Genomic DNA, 23,735 nt, shown 5'->3' with positions numbered 1-23,735 from the left:
TTATTTCTCTTTTCTTCTCTGAATATCTAACGTTACGCAACGATTGACAGTTCTGACATTCCATGCCCTGTCTTACATAGGGACAACGTGCATTTTGCTGGTGATTGTCTCTCTTCATATTCTCAGCTCGTTGAAGACGGATGATTACAGTGTAGGAAGAGATGTTACCGCATTTTATCTGTAAGCGGTAAATTAGTATATACTGTCTACACTTACAGTTATGTTGGCAACGGCTTGCATGCGCGATCGATACGTTCAACAACGATCTATCGGAACTTCTGCGAAGCATCCTATGATTTCTTATTCCTTGAAAATGTTCGTCATTCGTAACCACAACTCAAACCGGTTGAAAGTGCTTTTACCGGAATAATAGTATTTTTCATAAATGTTTACGATATGAACGTACCATTCCAATGAATGAGTATGTCACTGATAAGAACAGTGATATTTACATGAAAAATGCATTTAAGTTCGTGATTTCATGGAAACAATCACAAATTACAATAGCGAAACATTAAACCTCAAAATGACAGAATCGTTCCTAATGAATGACATTTGTAAAGTGTGTTGATTACTTTGTAAAATGGGCGTGAGTGATTGGGATAAAATGCTTCCCGAACCAGAACTCCTTGGAAAATACTTTCACGAGCAATTTAAGGTGTTACCAGACCATCAAAGGTAGTACTAACCTAAAAATTTGTCTATTTAGTGGTGGAACCACGTATTGATTTTTGTATATTTTAAGAGTATGTATCATTAAAAATTGTAAAATAAGCAATTAATTGATTTTTAAAGTCATTACTGTGTGTTTTCAACGTATTTTGTCGTTGAACTTCGCTGATAAACAGAATTGCATAATGTTATATCTTTGTCTTCAGTCTTATGGTTATTGCAGTCGGTTTTAATCGATCAGTCAGTATGGCTAGACGTAACCAAGAATAACTCATTCAAAATACTGAGTCTTCAATTATATATAAAGAGAGTTTTATGATAAGGAGTGGTGTCCCTTATATGTGACAGCTGTTGTTGCATAGGCCTTTTACCAGGAAGTCATGTGATGTGATGTATTTTGAAGGATTGGGTTAGTCACTGTCCACTCAAAGAAATGATATTGTCCTCTTAGAATTAATCGTTATGTGAAACTGCACAGGGTGGGAAGTGATTTATTTGTATCATCATCATCGGTTACCCTTCCAGCGAGTTGGGTAGGGTGTTTGAAAACGAGCGTCTTCCAAAGTTGCCTATTCAAAAACATTTCGTTGTCCAGCTGGTCTTCTACCATCTACCTGTTATTCTCTTTTCAAAATAAGCACGTGGTAACCTTGTGCTATTCATTCGTTTAACATGCCCAAACCATTTAAGTCTAGATGACCTAAGTCTTTCCTCCATCGATTTGTATCATGGGTAATATCGCATAAAATGAAATGAGGAGACAGGGGACCTAAAATACTGAAGAGTATTAAGTTAAATTAATATTTTAAAATAAATGTAGCCTAAAACTCCTGAAATACTTTTTTATTTATTTAAGAGCGCACAAATGTTTGTTTCATAATAAGACTAGAATACCTAATTGGTACAAAAATTTATATACATTTTTTTATAACTTTGAAACTAGCAAATTGGCCAGTCTTCAAGTAACCTGTGCCTCTAAAATAAGCTGACAGACTTGGACTGAGAGTACTCTGGGTGTATGACAAGATAAAGATGATGATTGTTTTAAGGAGCAAAGTAATAGGATCATCATTCCCATTAAGATATGGTATGTGCTAGAATCTTCATAGCAACTTTCAGCAAAGAATACCATCATCTGTTAGGACCTTGAGGAGATTCTCAATGGAAAAATTGTTTTTATCCTGCATTTATTATAGCAAGCATATATGGGAAACTGTCTTTAGAAAGAGATTCTTGTACCACAGTATGTTTTTATCCTGCACTTACCATAGCAAACATATATGGGAAATTGTGTGTAGAAAGGGATTCTTGTACCACAGTATTCAAATGAACAGTGTTGTACTGAATATTCACCCAAAAATATACTAATCCTTTCTTGGAGACAATTGAAGATTGTATTTTCAAAATCCAATATACAAGCTGCATAGAGGCACTGATATCACATTGTGCATTTGCTGAAGACATGAACTTACCTGGTGTTAAATCATGTGTTATTATAAATAATGCATTACAGGCAATTTCACTTAAGGTATCATTGCATTTAGTTAGGTAAGCAAATATTCTTATCAATAAGAAGTGATGTTTGAAAGTCCTTCAAGAAAATACCAGTAACTTGCTTTTTCTAGAAAAAAATAAATTTAGCACTTGTTATTTTGAAGTTGTCATCAATATTCAGGAATATTATGAAAGGTACCAGTAGGCCTAACCACTTTATAAATACAAGGTTAAAATGCAGCTCGTTGTAAAATGTGTCTCCTTGTAAAACTGCACATTACAAAATATTTTCTCTGAAATTTTTTTGGCTAGTTGCTTTACGTCGCACCGACACAGATAGGTCTTATGGCGACAATGGGACAGGAAAGGGCTAGGAGTGGGAAGGAAGCGGCCGTGGCCTTAATTAAGGTATAGCCCCAGCATTTGCCTGGTGTGAAAATGGGAAACCACGGTAAACCGTTTTCAGAGCTGCCGATAGTGGGGTTCGAACGTACTATCTCCCGAATATTGGATACTGGCCGCACTTACGTGACTGCAGCTATCGAGCTTGGTTCTTTGAAATTTTAAGAAGTTATAGTATTATACTCGAGTTGAAAACATACAAATTTACAGTTAATGTATAAGTCAGTTTGAAGTACATAAAACATAACATGTGAGATTATATTACTCATGCCCAGTATTTTGCAATGTCCAATGCACTGTGAGTGGCTTGTAGGAGATCATCCTCTGTGCATGATGTTGGGCACAGAAGGCACTGAAGCATGTGGCTTGTAATTTGTTCTTGTTCACATTTACACCTTGTTTCACTTCTGCTGAACCCTCATTTCTTTAAGTTATCCCTGGGTCTTTCCACTCCAGATCATAGCTTATTCAAGGACTTCCCAGTCAGCTTTCATTATGTCCAGCTGGAACAAGAGAAATGCCTCCCCGAAGATTGCGACCCACTTAAAAATTATGATGCAATGAGGCGTTCTCTGGGAAACGGCAAAATCGCCGGTGATCCTTTCATAACAGAAACATCATCTTGGTCCTTTTTAGAACCAAAGTTATCAGTCATCTCAGTGAATTTAAAGAAGCTATTTGCCATAAACCCTTTCACTCTCTCTAATCCATTTGAAATATAAATGCACGTGTAGATACTGCATAGAATTTTGAAACAAACATCTTCTCACCACCCTTTTGTCATCACCGTGGTCCAATCTTTTTCCTTCTGAGTACTCTTCTCTTTCATCCTTTCATCCATCTATCCTTTGATTTTCCTTTTGGTCATGTTCCTTGTACAGGGTCTGTCTTATAAACCCAAACTGAGCACAAGGTGTTTATAGCAACTGCCTCAGCCCATCTTATGTTGCAAGCGGCCTCCCTGCTTTAAGCGTGTATACAATCGTATATGAAGTCTTACATATCAGATGTAAGGCCCCTCAGGCGTCCGCTCTATTAACCAGCGTTGACGCCTGAGGGGCCTTACATCTGATATGTTTTTGACATGCTCTATTGGTGAAAAATATCCAATTCCCTCCATGGGAATTTAGAATTTTCCATATGAAGTCTTACCTTATAAAAGATTTTGAAGTGTCATCCTGTTCGGCGGCCAGTATCCAGTAATCGGGAGATCGTGGGTTCGAGCCCCACTGTCGGCAGCCCTGAAGATGGTTTTCCGTGGTTTCCCATTTTCACACCAGGCAAATGCCGGGGCTGTACCTTAAGGCCACGGCCGCTTCCTTCCACTTCCTAGGTCTTTCCTATCCCATCGTCGCCATAAGACGTATCTGTGTCGGCGCGACGTAAAACAAATAGCAAAAAAAGAAGTGTCATCCTTCATAATGTGGGACTTCATAAGCACTGTTATGCCTATTGCTCATGGTAAAATGTTTAGTAAAATTTGTTGTACAATTAATTTTATAAAAATTTGGTGAAAACAAGTTGTGTTGCTCATGGTAAAATTATTTTATAAAATCCGTGAAAGCATCAGGATGGCCATCTATGAACTCACTTCTGAACTAAGACGTGTATATGCTGCCATCTTCTTCTTCTTCTTTTATGACCACATAGGATCACTTTAGTCAGTCCGTCGTTCAGGTCTCTTTGAAGGGATTGTTCGGGCTTTGCGGTCCTCCCAGTACTTCTTCAGACGCTCCGATCTTCGTGCCCTTTCCTCAGTTGAAAATGTGCGTGTTGTTGGTTTGTTTTGTGTAAGGGTAAAGCGGAGGTTTGTATTCTTGAGTTTTGTATTCAATTTTATCTTATTTTTGGTGTCTTCTGTTGTAAGGCCTATTTCCTTCAGATCCTCTCTTACTTCTCTGATCCATTTACATCCTGTTGTGGTATTTTTTGAGACGAGATTGTGTTGTACTAGTTGTTTCAGAAGTCTTGAGTCCTGCATCCTCATGATATGTCCAAAGAATCCCAGTCTCCTCTTACGCATAGTATCTGTAATGGGTTCTAGCTCTTTGTACACGACTTTGTTAGGTATTAACCGCCACTGTCCATCTTTCTGATATTTTTTGTTGATACAGGTTCTTCCAATCCTCCTTTCAATTTTCTGAAGTCTGTCAGTCTTTGATTGTTTATTCAGGTAAAAGAGTGTTTCTGCTGCATATGTAGCTTCCGGTTTTATAACTGTGTTATAGTGTTTTATTTTTGAATTTATTGATAGACATTTCTTTTTGTAGATATCCCATGTTAATTTTTGTGCTTTAGCTAATCTATTTGTTCTTACTTGGATTGAGATTTTTTCATTTAAGTTATGTGTTATTACTTCTCCAAGATATTTAAACTGAGTTACTATTTTGATTTTATTACCATTTATGGTGACTTCTTTTAGCTGTGTTGGTTTTTGGGGCATAATTTCTGTTTTTTCAAATGATATTTTGAGGCCAATTTTATTTGCAATGTTTTGAAGTTCTGATATCTGGGTTTTTGCTTCTTTTATGTCCACTGCTAGTAATGCTAAATCGTCAGCAAAACCCAGGCAATTTGTTTTGATTTTTCGGCCAATCTTTATTTTGGGGGGACATTTTCTAAACCATTCCCTCATTACCATTTCTAGAGCACAGTTAAATAATAGTGGTGAGAGCCCATCTCCCTGCCGTAGTCCAGTTTTAATTTCAAATGTCTCTGATATTTCACCCCTAAACTTCACTTTTGACTTGGTATTGGTGAGAGTCAATTTTATCATGTTTATTAATTTGGGGTGTAGTCCAAGGTGTCTTAAAATTTTAAACAGAGATTCTCTATGCTGCCATCTATTGATACACTTTTAAATCAAGAATCAGCTGTTCAACTTACATTGCTTTTGAGAGTATGGCTCCAACAAACAAAGCAAAACTTGCTGCTTTAGCTGCAATTATATGTTGTACAGCGGTAAAAAGGAAGAAAAGAAATGCCAGGAAATTCTGGACTCGGGATTGGATCAAAAGAAAAGAAGGTAGAGGATTGCTGTCCTTGGTCGAAATTTATATGAGGTTAGAAGGCGAGCATTCATATAGGAATTAGCTGATTGTGTTTTCTGCCTCTCTTCTTGCATTTCTGTTGTGGTAATGTGGTGTTTTAATTTCATGCAAACAAGGATATTTCTGGTATTCGTCCAGTAAAATGCTAACAGCTTCCTTAGTCCACTCGGATCCTGCCATTTTAGAAAGAAGTGTTTGTTTACAATCGAGCTTCACAATCTTCTCACGACGTAGCACCAGCATCATCGTGATGTCAGCTTCGCTGATTGGTTCGTTTCGTAAAATTAATTTTACGGAATTCAACATGTCCTATTTTATGAAAAGTTTTATCAAAGGTTTTACAAAACTTGAATTTGACCGTGAGCGACAGAAATTTTATAAAATTAAATTATTGTAGGCCTACAATAAATTTGACAGAAAATTTTACCGTGAGCAACAGGCATTAGAATTTTCTGCACACCAATAGCAAGAGTTATGACTGTTCACACTACCATTAAAAATGAAACCAGGCCTCATCTGAAAATAACAGAACCTGTGGGTCGAATAAACATTCATTTGTTGATGCAATATCTCTTATGGCTGGATCACCAGGATTTCAACAATGGGCCTACGTAAACCTGTACGGTTTGTTGTGTAACAGCTTTGTAGCTCTGTGTGCAGAAGAAACCGAAACCCCTACTTGTTGTGCTAATTTTGTGAGTGATTTATTTGGTGACCGTTCAGGATTCGCACCAGTGTCATCTAGCATTTCCTCTGTTAAAACTGTTCGTGTGCGCTCATGTGTTTTTATTGAGCACTGAGCCAGTAATTTCAAATTTATTTACAATTTACAATTACGTGAATCTGTGCTCATGAAGGTGGCACTTCACCAGGAAATTGCTGAACAAATGTATTGCTCCGCATTGAGCTGACTTGTACTTAAAATACACTAACTTTTACGTACAAAAATACGGTATTGCAATGATAGCTGTCTGACTATGTTAACAGCTGAGATTCACACTGGCTATTGATGCTAGGTCGAACACGTGCACGCTCCTTGCAAGGTCAAGAACTATGTGTGCACCTCACGTACGGCTGCTTAGGTCTCGGAAAGTAGAAACGCCGCTGGACGGTCTAGGTTTATAAGAGAGACCCTGTATATCCATCTCGTGTATCTTCCTGGGTATTCTATTTACTGGCATTCTTGTCGTGTGTCCATACCTCAGAGTCGTGCTATCTCAGTCTTGTCGTTCAAGGGTTCGTCTTGTATTTACTGATGTTTTCATTTCCCATTCTATTCAAACTTATTATTTCTATACTATGCTGCTTCTCAGAAATTATATTTCTCCTGTCTATACTTTGCTCACATCTCTTTTCCTCATAGTCCTGGTTTCTGCTGCATACGTCTACATTGGTAGAAAGTAAGTTCGGTATATCGCCTGTTTTTCTTCAGTGGAGCACATCCTTGTTCTAGATCAAGCTTACCACATTCTTGAGGATAGCTCCTAGTTATCTCACCTGTTCACTTAACTTCGTATGGTATATCTTTTGTTTTCTTCTCTTCAGTGATGCATTTTAGATACCTTTTGTAATTTCTCCCAACTAAGGATCATGTTCGTTAGTTCTAACTTATTAATAAGATATCCCAAGCCCACCCAACTTCCACTCTCGTTCTGTTAAGTCAGTCTGAAAAAGTCTGAAAACCGACCAATGTTAAGATAAGCTCATCGGACAAACAATGAGTCAGTCACCGAGCTCGATAGCTGCAGTTGCCTAAGTGCGGCCAGTATTGGGGAGATAGTAGGTTCGAACCCCACTGTCGGCGGCCCTGAAAATGGTTTTCCGTGGTTTCCCATTTTCACACCAGGCAAATGCTGGGGCTGCACCTTAATTAAGGCCACGGCCGCTTCCTTCCCACTCCTAGCCCTTCCCTGTCCCATCGTCGCCATAAGACCTATCTGTGTCGGTGCGACATAAAGCAACTAGCAAAAAAAAAAACAATGAGTCACCCTAGAGCACCCGCACAGATCGATTGTTAAGCCTGTACGGATCGCACAGCAAACGAGTCCCATGCTCAACCACACATGCACTGCCTCTATGTGAGCATAAGGTAGTAGCGATCAGTGAGACATTGATGTTTCAAGCGGACAGTGTTCGTCAACATGGGTAGATGTAAGAATGTGACAGAGTGGCAAAAGGGGGCAATCGTATTTGGCCGTGCCCATATCCATAGGGTGCGTGAAGTTGCTGGATTTGTTGGTGTTTCGCAGTGGACTGTTCACATGTCTGCAAGCAGTGGTATGCTACATGTGGCCACGAAACACGTCAGAATTATGGTAGTAAAAAATATCCTGACTGAGAGGAACTAGAGACGCATTTCACGGCTTGTAAATCAAAATCGCTTCCAAACATGACAGGAATTACTGCAGTCAGTGAATGAAGGTCCATCCCAACCTGTCAGCGAGAGAAAATTGCGACGGGAACTGCATGCAATGAACATTTGGAGTCGGTCACCTTGCAAGAGGCCATTGCTCACACAGGCACATAAAACTGCGTGTTTTCATTGGGCTAGAAATCATCGAACGTGGACAGTAGCTGATTGGCGGAATGTAATGTGGTCTGACGAATCATTTTTTTGCCTGTATTCCAGTGACACATGTCGTCGAGTGCACCAAAGACCAAATGAAGCATTTCATCCTGGATGTGTCCAAGGTCAGGTTCAAGCTGGAGGTGGGTCTGTGATGTTTCTTTTCGTATCATGGATTGGGCCCACTTACTAAGATGACCATTAACATGAACCAGCATGTTTATTTAAACATTCTGGATGGTCAGGTGTTGTTGCCTTTCAGTCAACAGCTGCATGATGAGTATGCTATTGATACCGGGATTTTTCAAGATGACAGCAGCAAAGTTCATCGGGCTGGACACATACGTGACTGGTTTTTTGAACACTGTTACATCTTGACTGTCCTGCAAAATCATCTGACTTCAACCCCATTGAAAAATCTTTGGGACTGGTTGGAACAGCATTCACCCAATTTGGTGGAATTGCGCGATCAAATCCTCATTGAGTGGCTTAACCTGGATGCGATGTACCTGTACAACATTGTGGACTCACTTAACTAAATTCAGATGGTTATCAAGTCCAGAGGCAGAGTTACGAGGTATTAAATGATGCTTGTAATGATTCCCCAGGGGTGACTAATTGTTTTGGTCTGTTGAGCTTAGTTTCATCCAAGAACTTGTTTGTTTTTTTTTCTTACAGAATAACGTTAACTGCAACTGTGACCTCACTGTATTAACTGTACTGCACCTCGAATACATTGCATTTACTATATGTTTCACATCCTAAATACCTGAAATACCGAGTGAGTTGGCCATACTGTTAGGGCCACAAGCTGTGAGCTTGCATTTGTGAGATGGTGGGTTTGAATCCCACATTACCGGACGAGTTGGCCGTGCAGTTAGGAGCGTGCAGCTGTAAGCTTTCATCCAGGAGATAGTGGGTTCAAACGCCACTGTCGGCAGCCCAGAAGATGGTTTTCTGTGGATTCCCATTTTCACACCAGGCACCTGGGGCTGTACCTTAATTAAGGCCATGGCCACTTCCTTCCTATTCCTAGGCCTTTCCTGTCCCATCTTCACCATAAGACCTATCTGTGTCGGTGCAACGGTAAAGCAACTAGCAAAAAAAAAAAAAAAAAAAAAAAAAAGAATCCCACATTGGCAGCCCTGAAGATCTTTTTCCGTGGTTTCCCATTTTCACACCAATCAACCTTTGATGTGTTAGTTTGATATTTAACCACTAGCAAAAAAAAACAAAAAAAACAAAAAAAACCCAATACTTGAAATGATGTACATTTTCCTATTTTGTATTCCCGAACTGACATTCAGTCCCCTTAGATTTCTTCCTTACTGATATCAGCTTAGTCTTAGTAGTGCTCATTTTCACTGCACCTTTTTTCAAGTTCCAAGGTTTTAGATCTTAGGCTTTCAACACAGTCTACTGTTAAGACCAAGCCATCGGCATAGGCCAAACTCTATATTTCATCTTGACCCAAGTGTATCCCTCCCAGCCATCTCCCAGGTGAAATATATTTTATCAATTTGTTTTACGTCACACCAACACAGACAGGTCTTATGGTGGCAATGGGATGGGAAAGGCCTAGGAGTGGGAAGGAAGCGGCTGTGGCCTTAATTAAGGTACAGCACCAGCATTTGCCTGGTGTGAAAATAGGAAACCACGGAAGAACATCTTCACCGCTGCTAACAGTGAGGCTCGGAACCCACTATCTCCTGGATGCAAGCTCACAGCTGCACGCCCCTAACCGCACAGCCAACTCGCCCATTGGGGTGAAAGATTACAGCCTTGTCTAACCTCTGTAAGTACGTTGAACCGAAACCTCATTCTACCATCTAGTGGAAAATATTAGTTTCGGTGTTTTCCAAATTCGTACGTTCCTCATCACTGGATGTTTCATTCCAGGCTTGTGTCAATGTCATACTTTCATATGTGTGTACACCTGTTATGTTATTTGACTCCCTCTCAGACTGATTCTGATGGTTCTGTGAGCTTCCGCTTCGAATGCTAGCACTGTACCTCATACAGTAAGCCATCTGGTGATGAATGAACGTACCACTTCTACTTCTATTATTAATGTCTGAATTCAAACTTCGATGATTGCAATTACTTCTCTCATCCAATCAGAAGGTAACCTGATCACATGCCCTGCTAATCCCATTATTCTCTGAAGACACATTTGACTCCCTCTCAGATTGATTCTGATGGTTCTGTGAGCTTCCGCTTCGAATGCTAGCACTGTACCTCATACAGTAAGCCATCTGGTGATGAATGAACGTACCACTTCTACTTCTATTATTAATGTCTGAATTCAAACTTCGATGATTGCAGTTACTTCTCTCATCCAATCAGAAGGTAACCTGATCACATGCCCTGCTAATCCCATTATTCTCTGAAGACACATTTTTCCCTGCCTTCCCACTATTTGTCACCATTTCAGGTCTAATTTCATCTATTGCTACTGCTTTATGACTGTAGTTTACTCAGCTGTAATCTCCTCATAACCTCCATTGTTTGGGACTTCAGATAAAAAATCATTTTACGCTGAAAAGATTCTCAAAATATTCTTTCCATCTGTCAAGTGATTCCCTAGGATCTACATTGAGTTCACCTGATTTACCCACAGCTCTGTTCACTTCGTTTTCCCTCCATTTCTAAGAATCTTTATTACTGTCCAGAAAAGACTCCTTGCCCCTTGACTAAGCCTTCCTAGTTTATTACTATAATTTTCTCATGATTTCTTCTTGGACTCTGCAGTGGTTTGTTTTTCTGTTTCTTTCATCTACTATCCCTATCTGCATCAGATCTTGTTTGGAGCCATTTTTATGGACCTTGTTTTTATGTTTGCAAGCTGCCGTGACTTCATCATTCCAGTGTTCGCATTTTCCCATCGTTACACACATGCATCCCCTTACTGTTTCTAATTCTAATTCAGAATCCCTGTATGCCACCCATTCTCCAATATCCTGAGCCTGCTTACAGTTTGAACTCTTCAGTAATCATATCCATGTACTTTCTTCGAATTTCCTTGTTCTGAAGATTTTCTACTGTTCACTTGGTTGCAAGGCTGCAGTCTGTGCCCCCTCCTTTTCATTGTTTACATAGAATAGGCAGTAAAGGAAATCAAAGAGGAATTTGGAAAGGAAATCACATTCCAAGGAGAGGAAGTCGAAACCTTTAGATGATATTGTTATTTTATCTGAGACTGCAGAAGATCTCAAGAAGTTGCTGAATATTATGAACAAAGTCTTGGGTAAGGAGTACAAGATGAAAAGAAAAAAGTCCAAAACAAAAATAATGGAGTGCAGTAGAACGAAGGCAGGTAATGCAGGAAATATTAGATTAGGAAATTAAGTCTTAAAGGAAGTAGATGAATATTGTTACTTGGGTAGTAAAATAACTAACGAATGCAGAAGTAAGGAGGACATGAAATGCAGACTAGCAAAAGCAAGGAAGAGCTTTCTTAAGAAAAGAAATTTGCTCACTTCAAACATTGATATAGGAATTAGAAAGATGTTTATGAAGACTTTCATTTGGAGTGTGGCATTGTATGGAAGTTAAAACATGGATGATAACTAGCTCAGAAAGAAAGGTTATAGAAGCTTTTGAAATGTGGTGTTACAGAAGAATGCTGAAGGTGAAATGGATAGATCGAATCACAAAATACTGAATCGAATTGGTGAGAGGAGATCGATTTGGCTAAATTTGACGAGAAGAGATAGAATGATGGGACACATCTTAAGACACCCAGGACTTGTTCAGTTGGTTTTTGAAGGAAGTGAAGGCGGTAAGAATTGTAGGGGTAGACCAAGGTATGAATATGATAAGCAGATGTAGGATGCAATAGTTACGTAGAAATGAAAAGGTTAGCACAGGATAGGGTGGCATGGAGAGCGGCATGAAACCTGTCTATGAACTGATGACTCAAACATCATCATTTGGCATCTCCAAAAACCATATAAAACATTAATAGAATGTATTAATATTATTATTATTATTTTGAAGGCAACTGATCCATCTCTCAGGAAGTGTAGCTAGGATTGTCTGGCTTTTCTGATGCATTCTACTCTGAGTTGATATGAAGTGTGGCAGTTGTACATGATTTAAATATAGGGTGTTCTGGAAATGTTTGCCCAAAAGAAATTTGAATGATAATGCGGATGCGGACCTAAAGGAAAGATAAAAAATAAAACATGCTGCACAGTTCTCCATTCCTATTCCTAGGACTTGCAGATCCTCCACGTTGGCCAACCACATCTCAGTGTTCATTAGATGTTATTGCTACTGATGTTTTTTATGCCTGAATCACTGCATGGGCCGGTCATCCATTTGCGTATTTGTGTTTGTGGTACTGGCATAACACCATTGACGTGAAGCAGTACACTTGGATGGAGAAGACGGACGTGCATCAGATATACGGCAGTGATAGGTCATACAGGCGATGGACTTGGCGTCATTACAGGAGATAGTTTTTACTCAGACAGTTTCCAGACTGCCATACCTTCAGTTCATTCCATCAACTATTTTGAGAAATGGGTGCATTCTAAATAAGAAGTACGAATGCAGTTTTTGTTTTTTATCGTATTGTTGGGTGTTAGGTTACCTAAATATACATCATTCAGCTATGAGGAACACTATTATTTTGAGTGCCGGATGTTTGCCTCTTATCAAGGGCCAACATACATGACAGAGGACGTCTGCGTAATGCGCATACTGTTCACTTTGAAGAGGCTGTGCTAAATACTTTGATTGAAAAAAATGCTTCAGCTAATATGCAAGCCATTGCAAGAGAACTGGGTGCTTCTGGCAGTTCAGTTATTTGGCAATGTTTGCAAAAAAATTCAATACCATTCATTCTGTAGACAGCTGATGTAGGCTATGGGGCCCGATGACTGGTCTGCTCATGTACGCTTCGTTCAGTGGATTTTGTTGTACACGTTAGATGGACATTATTTTCCATCTTATGTTTTATTTACTGATGAAGCTATTTTTATTCGAGTGGGAATGGAGAATGCTCATAGCTAGGTAGTAAGGATCACTATCACATTTGCTGTGATCAAGGAAATGATTCATAAAAATGTACAATCCTCCATGTGGAGGAAAAGGGATGCAGAACCATGCAACTTTCTTTTTATATGGCAATACTTTATACCCATAGTTTTGACAGAAAGGGCTGGAGGGAGGAACATTGCACATGCCATTGTACGGTTTTGCCACATTCCTGCATTCCTTTCTCCTTCCCCTGGCTTCTGGCTCACTTGTTTGTTCAGACCGCTGCATTCTGTTGTACGAGGGTAATCCCAAAAATAAGGTCCCTTATTTTTTTATAAATACAGAACTCTGTTCGTGTGACTGTTGCTTACAATATTGTGAAGAGTGTTTCCCACGCTCGCATATAAACATGCCTACGGCGCACTGAGGCACTCGGTCTTGGCTTGGCAGCTGTTGAGAATGGAGCTCCCGTTGGATGTTACCGCGAAGTGCGCGCAGTTCTTCAGTTTTTGAACGCAAAAGGTACTGAACCGATTGAAATCCATCGCCAACTGACGGAAGTGTATGATGAGTCGTGCATGGATGTCAAAAATGTTCGTAAGTGGTGTAGAGGGTTTGCAGCCGGTCGGACTGAAATTCATGACGAACGAACAAAGGAGCGGGAGACCGTCAATTTCCGTTGAGGCAGTCATGAAGGTTGAGCAAATCATGCGTGAAGATTGGCAGATCACCCTGGATGATCTGTGCACTTTGGTTCCTGAGGTTTCCCGAAGCGCCGCTCACAACTTCTTGAACAGTATGGTGGCGAACTGATATGACATGGGCATACAAAAACTGTCCCAGCGTCTACAAGAATGCATTGACCGAAATGGTGATTATCTAGAAAAATAGCTAAATGTTCAAGCTATAAAATGATGTAAATCAAGCAGGTCTATGTATTTATAAAAAAAATAGGAGACCTTATGTATGGGATTACCTTCGTATATAACTCAGAAGTGAGAGGTTTGGCACGAGCCGGCCAGCAGGCTTATCTCCGTGCCAACCACAGGGGGTCCACTCACATTTCAATGGCAACCATACCCCCCTACTCCCTTCTCCCCACCCAGGCAGGCAATAAACGTACCTCCTTCTAAGAACTGTCAGAACACATCTTTCAATATTTTGAAATCCAATTTTTTTTTTTTTTTTTTTTAAGCAAACATTTTCAGAGCACTCATAATGGGAGAACATCCTGCTCGAAATGGAATTGTCAGTGTTATTTCAAATTATGGCTTCCCATGCACATAACAATCTCAGATGTAAGAATTAATTTTGTAGTTCCAACTTTGGAATTCAAGTTTATTCCGTCATTGGCCCATTGGGTACTTTACTGCGAGATGTGATACAGTAACCAACTGAGCCTGTCATTGCTTTCACTTGTGCCAGGTTTTTCTGTTTCAATTTTCTTGTTTGTTTTTCATTGATCGACTCACCAATCTGATGGTACTAAAATTATGAAGCATCCAGTTTTATTTATGGCCTTTTCCTTTCATCATCATCTGATAACCTCATCTGTATACAGGGTCCGCAAGAAAAATGTATACACTCCTTACTGAACAAAAACTATTTATTGTGTGTGGTTTTTAAATTTTGGTTGCACATGTAGTAATATCTTCAGTTAAACATATGGTTACATGAGATGTTCAAAATGTTCACTGTTGTTTGCCAGACACACAGCAGAACGACGAGCGGTCGCTGCAACTACGTCCGTCAATGTTTGAATGGGGATCTGTGCACATGCCGCTGTAATCTCCTGGCAAAGGGTCTCCAGTGTGCGTGGCTTACGTCGATAGACTTGATTTTTCACAGTTCCCCACAAGTAAAAGTCCATAGGGGTAAGGTCTGGTGACCGTGGGGGGGACTCAATGGGCCCTCGACGTCCAATTCGATGTCCCGACAGATTGTCATCTAGGAAAGCTCGTACTGTTACATGGTAGTGTGGTGGAGTCCCTTCCTGTTGGTAGAAGACTTTATCATCGGCTCCATAAAGTGCACATACATCTGGTAAAATTAATGTGCGTAACATTTCTAAGTACACTGCTCCAGTGACAGTACCATCAAAGAAAAAGGGTCCTAGTAAGCCCCTCGACGACATTCCACACCAGACATTAACCCCTGGTAGATTGACCGCCTTGTCCACATGAACATGCGGATTTTCTAGAGCCCAGTAGACACAGTTATGTCGATTCACTGTTCCATTAAGTTTAAACTGGGCTTCATCAGACCACACTAACTTCATCAGAAATTGTTCATCGTGGGTTACCATTTGCTGATACCGTTTGCAAAATTGCATTCGACGATCGGGATTGTCCTCATAAGCACATGCAGTAATCGCGGGATGTAAACTTTCCACTTAGCTGTTTTCAAAATTTGTCGTACACTTGTACTGCTAATCCCCACTTCCCGTGCACATTGTGGAGCAGACTTCTGTAGAGAATTAGCAGACCTTTCCAACACATGACCCGATAAAGCAGGACTGGTAGTTGTGCACATTCTTCCCGATCTTCCTTTGTGAATATCGCAAATCATTCCATGCTTCTCAGACTTCCCAGTAATGCGTTCAATTGTTAGGCGTGTTGGGGGTTCTGTTTCAAACTCCCTCCTCCAGTGATGTTGCACTTCAACGGCATTATCAAACCTGATAAACCACTTCAGAATGTACTTTTGTTGCTCGAACGTCAACCGTGCTCCAGCCATTTTGTTTTCCCACTATCATGATGCAAGTACCGACATCTGTTGAGCGAAAGACCATACTACAACATTTAAAAACAATGATAACAGTTGACAATGTCCATATCCCGATATCATCTAACAAAGTGTGTATACATTTTTCTGCCGGCTCTGTATGTATGTATGTGTGTATATATATATATATATATATATATATATATATATAAATGTTTGTTTGTTTGTTTGTATGTCTTGAATGGAACGATTTTGCTGAAAATTTCACAATTTGTTCTTATTACCCCTGGGAGGGTTTAGGGAGGGGTTTGGACAAAATCTAATGGATAGTTCGGCATAGGGGGTGAGAAGGGTGAAAAAAAATAAAATAGGGGAAGGTAAGCAAACAGCAGGAGGTGATAAGGAAGAAAACAAAGACAAGATGTCATATCGCTGTGTTTTGCCATAGAGGAGTGACTCGCTTTGTGTAAGGGTTGATGTAGGTTTTTATGACTAGCAAGAAAATTCTGAGTGCTTTCTGGGTTACTGGAACTTTTGAGAGCAAATTCAGTAAATTTTTAGAACATGTTGTCATCTTGTGGCTTCTGTTATAGTTCAGTGCAAGAGGTCAGCTGAGTTCAATGCTCCACCACACTCAGATCTGTCTTTTCTTAAAATTCGTCACAGTTCGGAAAGACCTACAATACATTAACATGATCGCACTGGCATGTACTACAGAGATACGTTCAGAAAGTTAATGAAGACATCCAACTCCCTCCAGTCAATAACAACTAAATGACTGTGTCAAGGAGTAGGAGTGAAATGGACTCAAAGAAAAGGCATCCATAGTGCTAGAATGAAGGAATACCTGGCTAAGAAGAAGAAAAAAAGCTCACCAGAGTTAAGAACCACGTTGTCCATTGTAGGCCTAAACAAATAAGAAGAAGAAGATCTACCCTCTGGCAAAGTCTCTCATCTGCAGTTCATTTTGCATGGCTAACACAAAACCAACCATAAAAATCCATTTTACTTGTTTCTGTTTCCTCGCTTGGCAGTTTCCCCTTTCTGACTGCAATCACTAGCACGAGCTAGACAACTGAGGTTCAGTGCCCAATAAATGCTTACCCGGAAAAGTGAATCAATCTTCCTTCAGTTCGTATTCAGTGGAAAAGAAAACTGTACGTTTTGTTAGTTTGTTTACGATCTCTTAGAACAATAAATTTTCTATTCGTCTAATTCTCTTCATTCCACATTGCAAGACTATCAGCCGTAAGTAGTTGAAAGGATATCTTGCCTGCTTAGCTTCGTGGTGTTTTTTTAAATAGGAAGTACAAATAGGCAACCACCCTCTACGTAACACTAAGCAGTAAAGATGGGAATTATAGTCACGTATAAGTTAGAATGCAAAAGTATTTAACCAAGGCGCAAGTGCATTCTACCCGCACAACGGTTCTGCAATGAGATTTGCATAAATACACTGGTGGAAGAAATATCCAAACACCATCAGATAAGAAATGTACAATACAGAAATGTTGGCAATGTATTTGTCGAGGAAATATATATAATTGATTAAAGGTCTGAGACTACAGGTTAATATCCGAGCGAAAAAAGCCACCGCAAATGTGCCCTGCTGGCCTAGGAGTTCGAAGGAAGCAGCCGTGGCCTCATCTAAGGTACAGCCCCAGCATTTGCCTGGTGTGAAAATGGGAAACTACGGAAAACCATCTTCAGGGCTGCCGACAATGGGATTCAAACCCACTATCTCCCGGATGCAAGCTCACAACCACGCGCCTCTAACCGCACCCCAACTCGCCCGGTTTTCATTAGTTTGCCTGAGTGGGGACGAAATATACCTTTATGTAATAGTAAGATAAGAAACAGGTTATTACAAAAGATCAAGGAATAAGCAGATGAGAAGAGGTGGGCCATGGTAACTATAGAGTCATGTGACGTCAGAAGCCACCACTATGACCGATTGCAAAAACATCGGTTTAGATTTCAGAGAGCCGGTATACGTCAGTGCTCACAGCCGGCTGCTCTCTTGCCTCGCATAGCCTCTCTGCATTTTGTATTCCCACTGTTCTCTACCACATACGGCTGCCTGTAGTTGTGTTATATGTGAAGGCGAGTTAATTGTCAGACATACTATCGTCCCCACTATGGCAAACTAGCAAAAGTGATGAACTAGGGAACCTGTAGTTCTAAAGTTTTGGTCTAGATTCTATTATTTATATAATGACTACCCTCTGACAAAGTCTGACATATGCAGCTCGTTTTGTATGGCTAACACATAAAACCAATCATTAAATATAAAAATTGATTTGACATGAGTAAGCACAACTTCTTTCAGCTCTCTTAATTGTTGGACAATTTGCACATTCCTTAGTTTGCCAGAGGTTATATATATGGGACTAGTTTTGACCCTTCCACTGGGCCATCATCAGCCTCAATCATAATTGGAAAAGACATTATATACATTTATCAATATTCGATATATCATATTGGCATGTCTTGTTTCACTGATATAACATGCTATAATCATACACGAGTCTATTTAAATTGTCACTTGCACATTATGAATCACTTGTTCTTGTAAAAAAATTTGTTCCTGATATATGATTTAAATATTACACATTTAAGATTTTTATTTTTTTTACAAGTTAGTTTTACGTCACTCTGACACAGATAGGTCTTATGGAGACGATGGGATAGGAAAGGGCGAGGAGTGGCAAGGAAGCAGCCGTGGCCTTAATTAAGGTACAGCCTCAGCATTTGCCTGGTGTGAAAATGGGACACCACAGAAAACCATAATTAGGGCTCCCGACAGTGGAGTTCGAACCCACTATCTCCCTAATACAGGATACTGGCCGCACTTAAGTGACTGCAGCTATCAAGCTTGGTCATTTAAGATAACACAATAACGCATTAAAAATATAATCTTTCAATATAAAGTATGACATTTTTTAATGCCCTTCCTCCAGAATAGATGTACTAGTCTAACTAGTGTTACTATGCACAAGTTGCACAGTTACCTTGGCCCATCTCTACAAATATAGTTATTAATTGTTTCATACAAGAGTCACTCGGTTTTCATGTAGGGAAATGTACATATGCATGGATTTTGTGAAGAATTACTGCTTATGAATCATTTTGCTAGGTGTCTTTGTATTATTTGACAAACAAATTATCATGGTCCTGTGTTATCTATTGTATGATAGTGTGCTTTTTATTAAATAACTTTCTGTTTTTGCTAATTCCTTGACTCTATGTGTAACAAATTATTTTTCACAGGAGAAGATCAGAATGGAAAAAGGGGAAGGCTGGAAAAAATGCAAAGAACAAGGAGAAGAGGAAAGCGAAGCTGGAGAACTGCAGCGAAGTGGCTCCCTTGTCAGGCCCACCAGAGGTAGAGCTACCAGCCAATGCATCGAGCTTTGCTGTGTTCGCCAGTGTGCGTCTCGCTGTACTGGAGCGGTGGATGAAACAGGCCTGCCAAATATACCTGTCCTCATCTTCAAGCGCTCCTGTCACCGATGGAGGTAGCGAAGCGGACTCGGACAGTGAAGAGAACACTGATAAGGCGAGAGATGTCACACCCCTCAGAGTGCCAAAGGTAAGTGTAATTTATCATGCCAATTTAAATGTAGTTGGCTACTCTTTCACCATGTTAGACATGTTGAATGCTGACCAGAGGTGTAACAGTACGGTAATTAATTTGAATACTTACTGTATGGTTAGGGATAAAGTATAAGGATTGCCCAAGTGAAACAGAGAGTTTAGTACGAGCGTGGTTATTTTGAAGAAAGATAACATTGCGCGTGCATCGGTGGATGGCTGTGTATGTCGGGAATAATCTGGTATTGCTGGAAAGTATTTATGCGTACAGAAGTAAAGTGCCTAGATACGGTTTTGGTATGAATTTATCCAGAATTGCTGTGCATTGGTTATTCAGTTTATGGTCAGAGATCTCCCTAGGACCTTTTTAATGGGTGCACCGCTCTGCCACTTTTACAGACCGTCCGACTAACATAACCGACTGTAGATATGTGCTAGTTACGTAATATATATTTGAGTCATTAGGTGTCCAAATTAAAATGTAAATACTGTAAAACTATTTACTTAAATGATAAATCTTCATTATTGTCATCATAATTGCATCAATTACATCAGGGTTTCAATGTTTTGCTTGATTGTCACGTAGTGTTGTGCGCAAGCGGTGTCTGTATTAGCGTGAAATCGCATGCGAGCACTCGATTCCGCCCGCCGTCACAAACCCGTATGGCCAAGACCAACTACAACCTAATGTTTTAGTTGGCACTCCACAGCAACCGAGTGGTCAGCCCCGGTGTTACATTATTATGAACGAACAGTAGAACACTAGAAGTTCAAAATACTCTGTTATGTCTTGTTCGTGATAATAACACATTCTGTACTTGGCGGGTTGCTAAGCGACTAACACTTTCATTATTATTCTGATATATGTGATTTTCGTCCTTAGTAATGCCATTGCATTCGGCCATGTTTGATTACTACCCGTGAAGCCAGAGAGTATACATTTCCTCTGATGATGGAAGAGTACTATTGTCCGATTCTCTGACCTTCCCCAGATTCTGAATATTCTCAACAGATGGCAGAACGTTCCTAATAACTTACAGGCTGCTAAGAGAAAACATCGTCATACGTAGAGATGGGAAAGTATCAAGTCGACCAGCCTTCTCTATGACCATTAATAAAGCGCAGGGACAGTCTCTTGAAAAAGTGTGTGTCTACTTACCTGAACCAGTATTCAGTCACGGCCAGTTGTATGTTGCACTATCTCAGAAAAGATTGTTTGAAAATGTTACTGTTAAGACCCAGATACGGCCGATTAGTCGAAGCACAGAAAATATTGTATGGAAAGAAGTGTTATAAACTACATTACCGGTATTAAATGTTCATAAAACTATTGAAGAGAGCAGGCAAAACAATATGTCTGTGACAGGCATATCAAGACCAGTTATCCGACTTATTTATAAACAATGCTGCGGAGGAGCACGGGTCCACTAGTATTACGTTAAAATACAGAACAAGAACAATATTATTAAGATGAATAGTTTTACGATTAATAGTAGCTTATGTTCAGATTACTATCTAATATACAACTTTCAGGGCTTATTAGAAAATAGATTAACCCTTTCTCATGGACTATCTTTGACTCACTGTCTGGCGAAACCTAGAGTTATAATTTGCTTGTCAGGTGTAGTTGTGGAGTACTTTCACTAAATAATTTATTCTATAAAAACCACTTAAGATATCACTTTCAAATTTTGTAACAATGGAAAATACACTATAGTTATTCTAAAATGATGCAATGAGATCACCTAATGGCATGCAGGACCCCCCTCCCCCTCCCCCTATGTTCAGAATGATGCATCAAGAAGCATCAAATGTGGTGCTTAATGTTAAATTGCTTGTTCTTAAAGTCAGTCTGAATTGCTCGACCTGATGGGGCTCTTATTTTCTTGGTAATGCAGAGAATGCAGGAATTCACCCTGAATCCCCCAGTTTATTTCATTTTCGGGATACGTCGGATGAAGATATTTAGATAGCAAATCATACTTCTTCTCGGACATACAAATTATAAACAATTTTTCACTGAATGGGATTGGAAGATAAATTGACATTAGTTGGAAGAGTATGTAATTACTAGGGCTCGGATATTTGAGACCCAAAAATAGTGCAAATAAGCAAGCAAATATGACCCAAAAAGTGACAAAATATGACCTCAAAGGAGACGAAATATGACCAAAAAATTACAAAATATGACTCGAAAATAGTTGGCAAGAGTGTTTAGAAGATTCCGTTTTACACTCTCACCAACTATTCCATATGATTGATTGTTGTACTGGATTTCAATACTTGCATGAATTTCTAAGCTAGCAATTTCTAAACGAGTAATTGCGCTCGATATAATTCCAAAGAATATGTACAATATTAGAAGGATCCACCTTTCAATACTTCGTTGTAAGTTGAACTAAAAAGAAGTCACAACTTGTTTATCGGGACCGGTTTCGACACATTACAAGTGTCATCATCAGCCAAATAGTAAAGTAGGGCAAGATATAAAGATCTTAAAACAACTAATACATTGAATACAGGCAAAAAATTAGCATTGATTCATATTGTAGCAATTCAGTTAATGTCCAAAACACAATGATCGCAGTCAAGAAAGTAAACAGAACATCATTGTCTTGCGCCGAAAACAAATATAGTTGAAGTTCACAAGCAGGTCAAGTATGCACTTATGTAGAGTCGTTGCTAGACAGGTCTTGTGGGCATTTGTTTCTCAGGCCGAAGAGAAAACAGGAAAACAGTGTAGGATTTAATTTCGTCAAATTCAGAGTAGATATATAAGTTTGAGAATAATTTAAAACATTAAAAAGAATAAAGCCAAATAAAAATATATTAAAAATAGGAAGAAATAATAAAAGAAAATTGCAATGTGAGGTTCAACTCGAAACAACTTGCCGTAGTAATTGATAGATGAATGGGAGATGATAAAGAAAAGGTTGGGGAACGTTTATTAGAGGGTGGTGGTGGTGGTGGTGATTATTGCTATTAGAGGAAGTACAAATGGGTAAATATCTTCTATATAACACTAAACCGAGGAAAAAAGAGGAAGAGGTCCGACACTTCGAAAAATGAAGATATCGGTAAAGGGAGACAAGGGCCACGAAGGGCGTGAAAATGAAAGACTACCTAGCCATCGCAAACCTAATAGCGTCGGGGTCGGAAAAGAACAAGAGTTGACCAAGGGAGGTCGGACATGATAGATGAAAGTGAGGAGCCTGGCACAAGTAAGTGGAAGCAATGCCAGGACTCAGCTAAGGGCCCCGTGGATGCCAACCCACGCTCCGAAGTTCAGAGCCCCATTTGTACTTCCTCTAATAGCAATAATCACCACCACCACCACCACCCTCTAATAAACGTTCCCCAACCTTTTCTTTATCATCTCCCATTCATCTATCAATTACTACGGCAAGTTGTTTCGAGTTGAACCTCACATTGCAATTTTCTTTTATTATTTCTTCCTATTTTTAATATATTTTTATTTGGCTTTATTCTTTTTAATGTTTTAAATTATTCTCAAACTTATATATCTACTCTGAATTTGACGAAATTAAATCCTACACTGTTTTCCTGTTTTCTCTTCGGCCTGAGAAACAAATGCCCACAAGACCTGTCTAGCAACGACTCTACATAAGTGCATACTTGACCTGCTTGTGAACTTCAACTATATTTGTTTTCGGCGCAAGACAATGATGTTCTGTTTACTCTCTTGACTGCGATCATTGTGTTTTGGACATTAACTGAATTGCTACGATATGAATCAATGCTAATTTTTTTGCCTGTATTCAATGTATTAGTTGTTTTAAGATCTTTATATCTTGCCCTACTTTACTATTTGGCTGATGATGACACTTGTAATGTGTCGAAACCGGTCCCGATAAACAAGTTGTGACTTCTTTTTAGTTCAACATACAACGAAGTATTGAAAGGTGGATCCTTCTAATATTGTACATCTTCTTATTTCTCTATTCAATACGGAATGATCATGAAGTTTTTAACTTTAAATAATTCCAAAGTTCGACTATATACCGTATATATGTCGGACTTTCTGACAAACTGCTGGAAAACAATTCCTGTCCAATCTTGATAAAAGAGGCAGAGTATTCCACTTTTTAACTGCAGATGTGATACCGAGATCCAGTTTTGTGAACACTAGTTCGCATTCAGTAAATTGAAGATGATTTTTCACCGCTACAGCTGTCATCAAGCCGCCAAAATATGACCGAAATATGACGCTTCTACGAAAATAGCTC

General features: G+C 39.4%; 1 protein-coding gene across 1 annotated transcript in view; it reads left to right on the top strand.

The window, feature by feature from the left end:
- Positions 1-380: 380 nt before the first annotated feature.
- Positions 381-23,735, top strand: part of hiw (highwire) — an 815,007-nt gene continuing 791,652 nt past the window's right edge. Inside the window, exons 1-2 of the mRNA XM_068229800.1 lie at positions 381-678; positions 19,165-19,486. Coding sequence (XP_068085901.1) covers positions 584-678; positions 19,165-19,486 — 417 coding nt within the window. The 5' untranslated portion in view covers positions 381-583. The remainder of the gene's footprint in view (positions 679-19,164; positions 19,487-23,735) is intronic.

The sequence above is a fragment of the Anabrus simplex genome, chromosome 12, assembly GCF_040414725.1.
Source record: "Anabrus simplex isolate iqAnaSimp1 chromosome 12, ASM4041472v1, whole genome shotgun sequence".
Lineage (NCBI taxonomy): Eukaryota > Metazoa > Arthropoda > Insecta > Orthoptera > Tettigoniidae > Anabrus > Anabrus simplex.
Note: the sequence above shows the minus strand (reverse complement) of the source record. Positions and strands in the feature narration are given on the sequence as shown.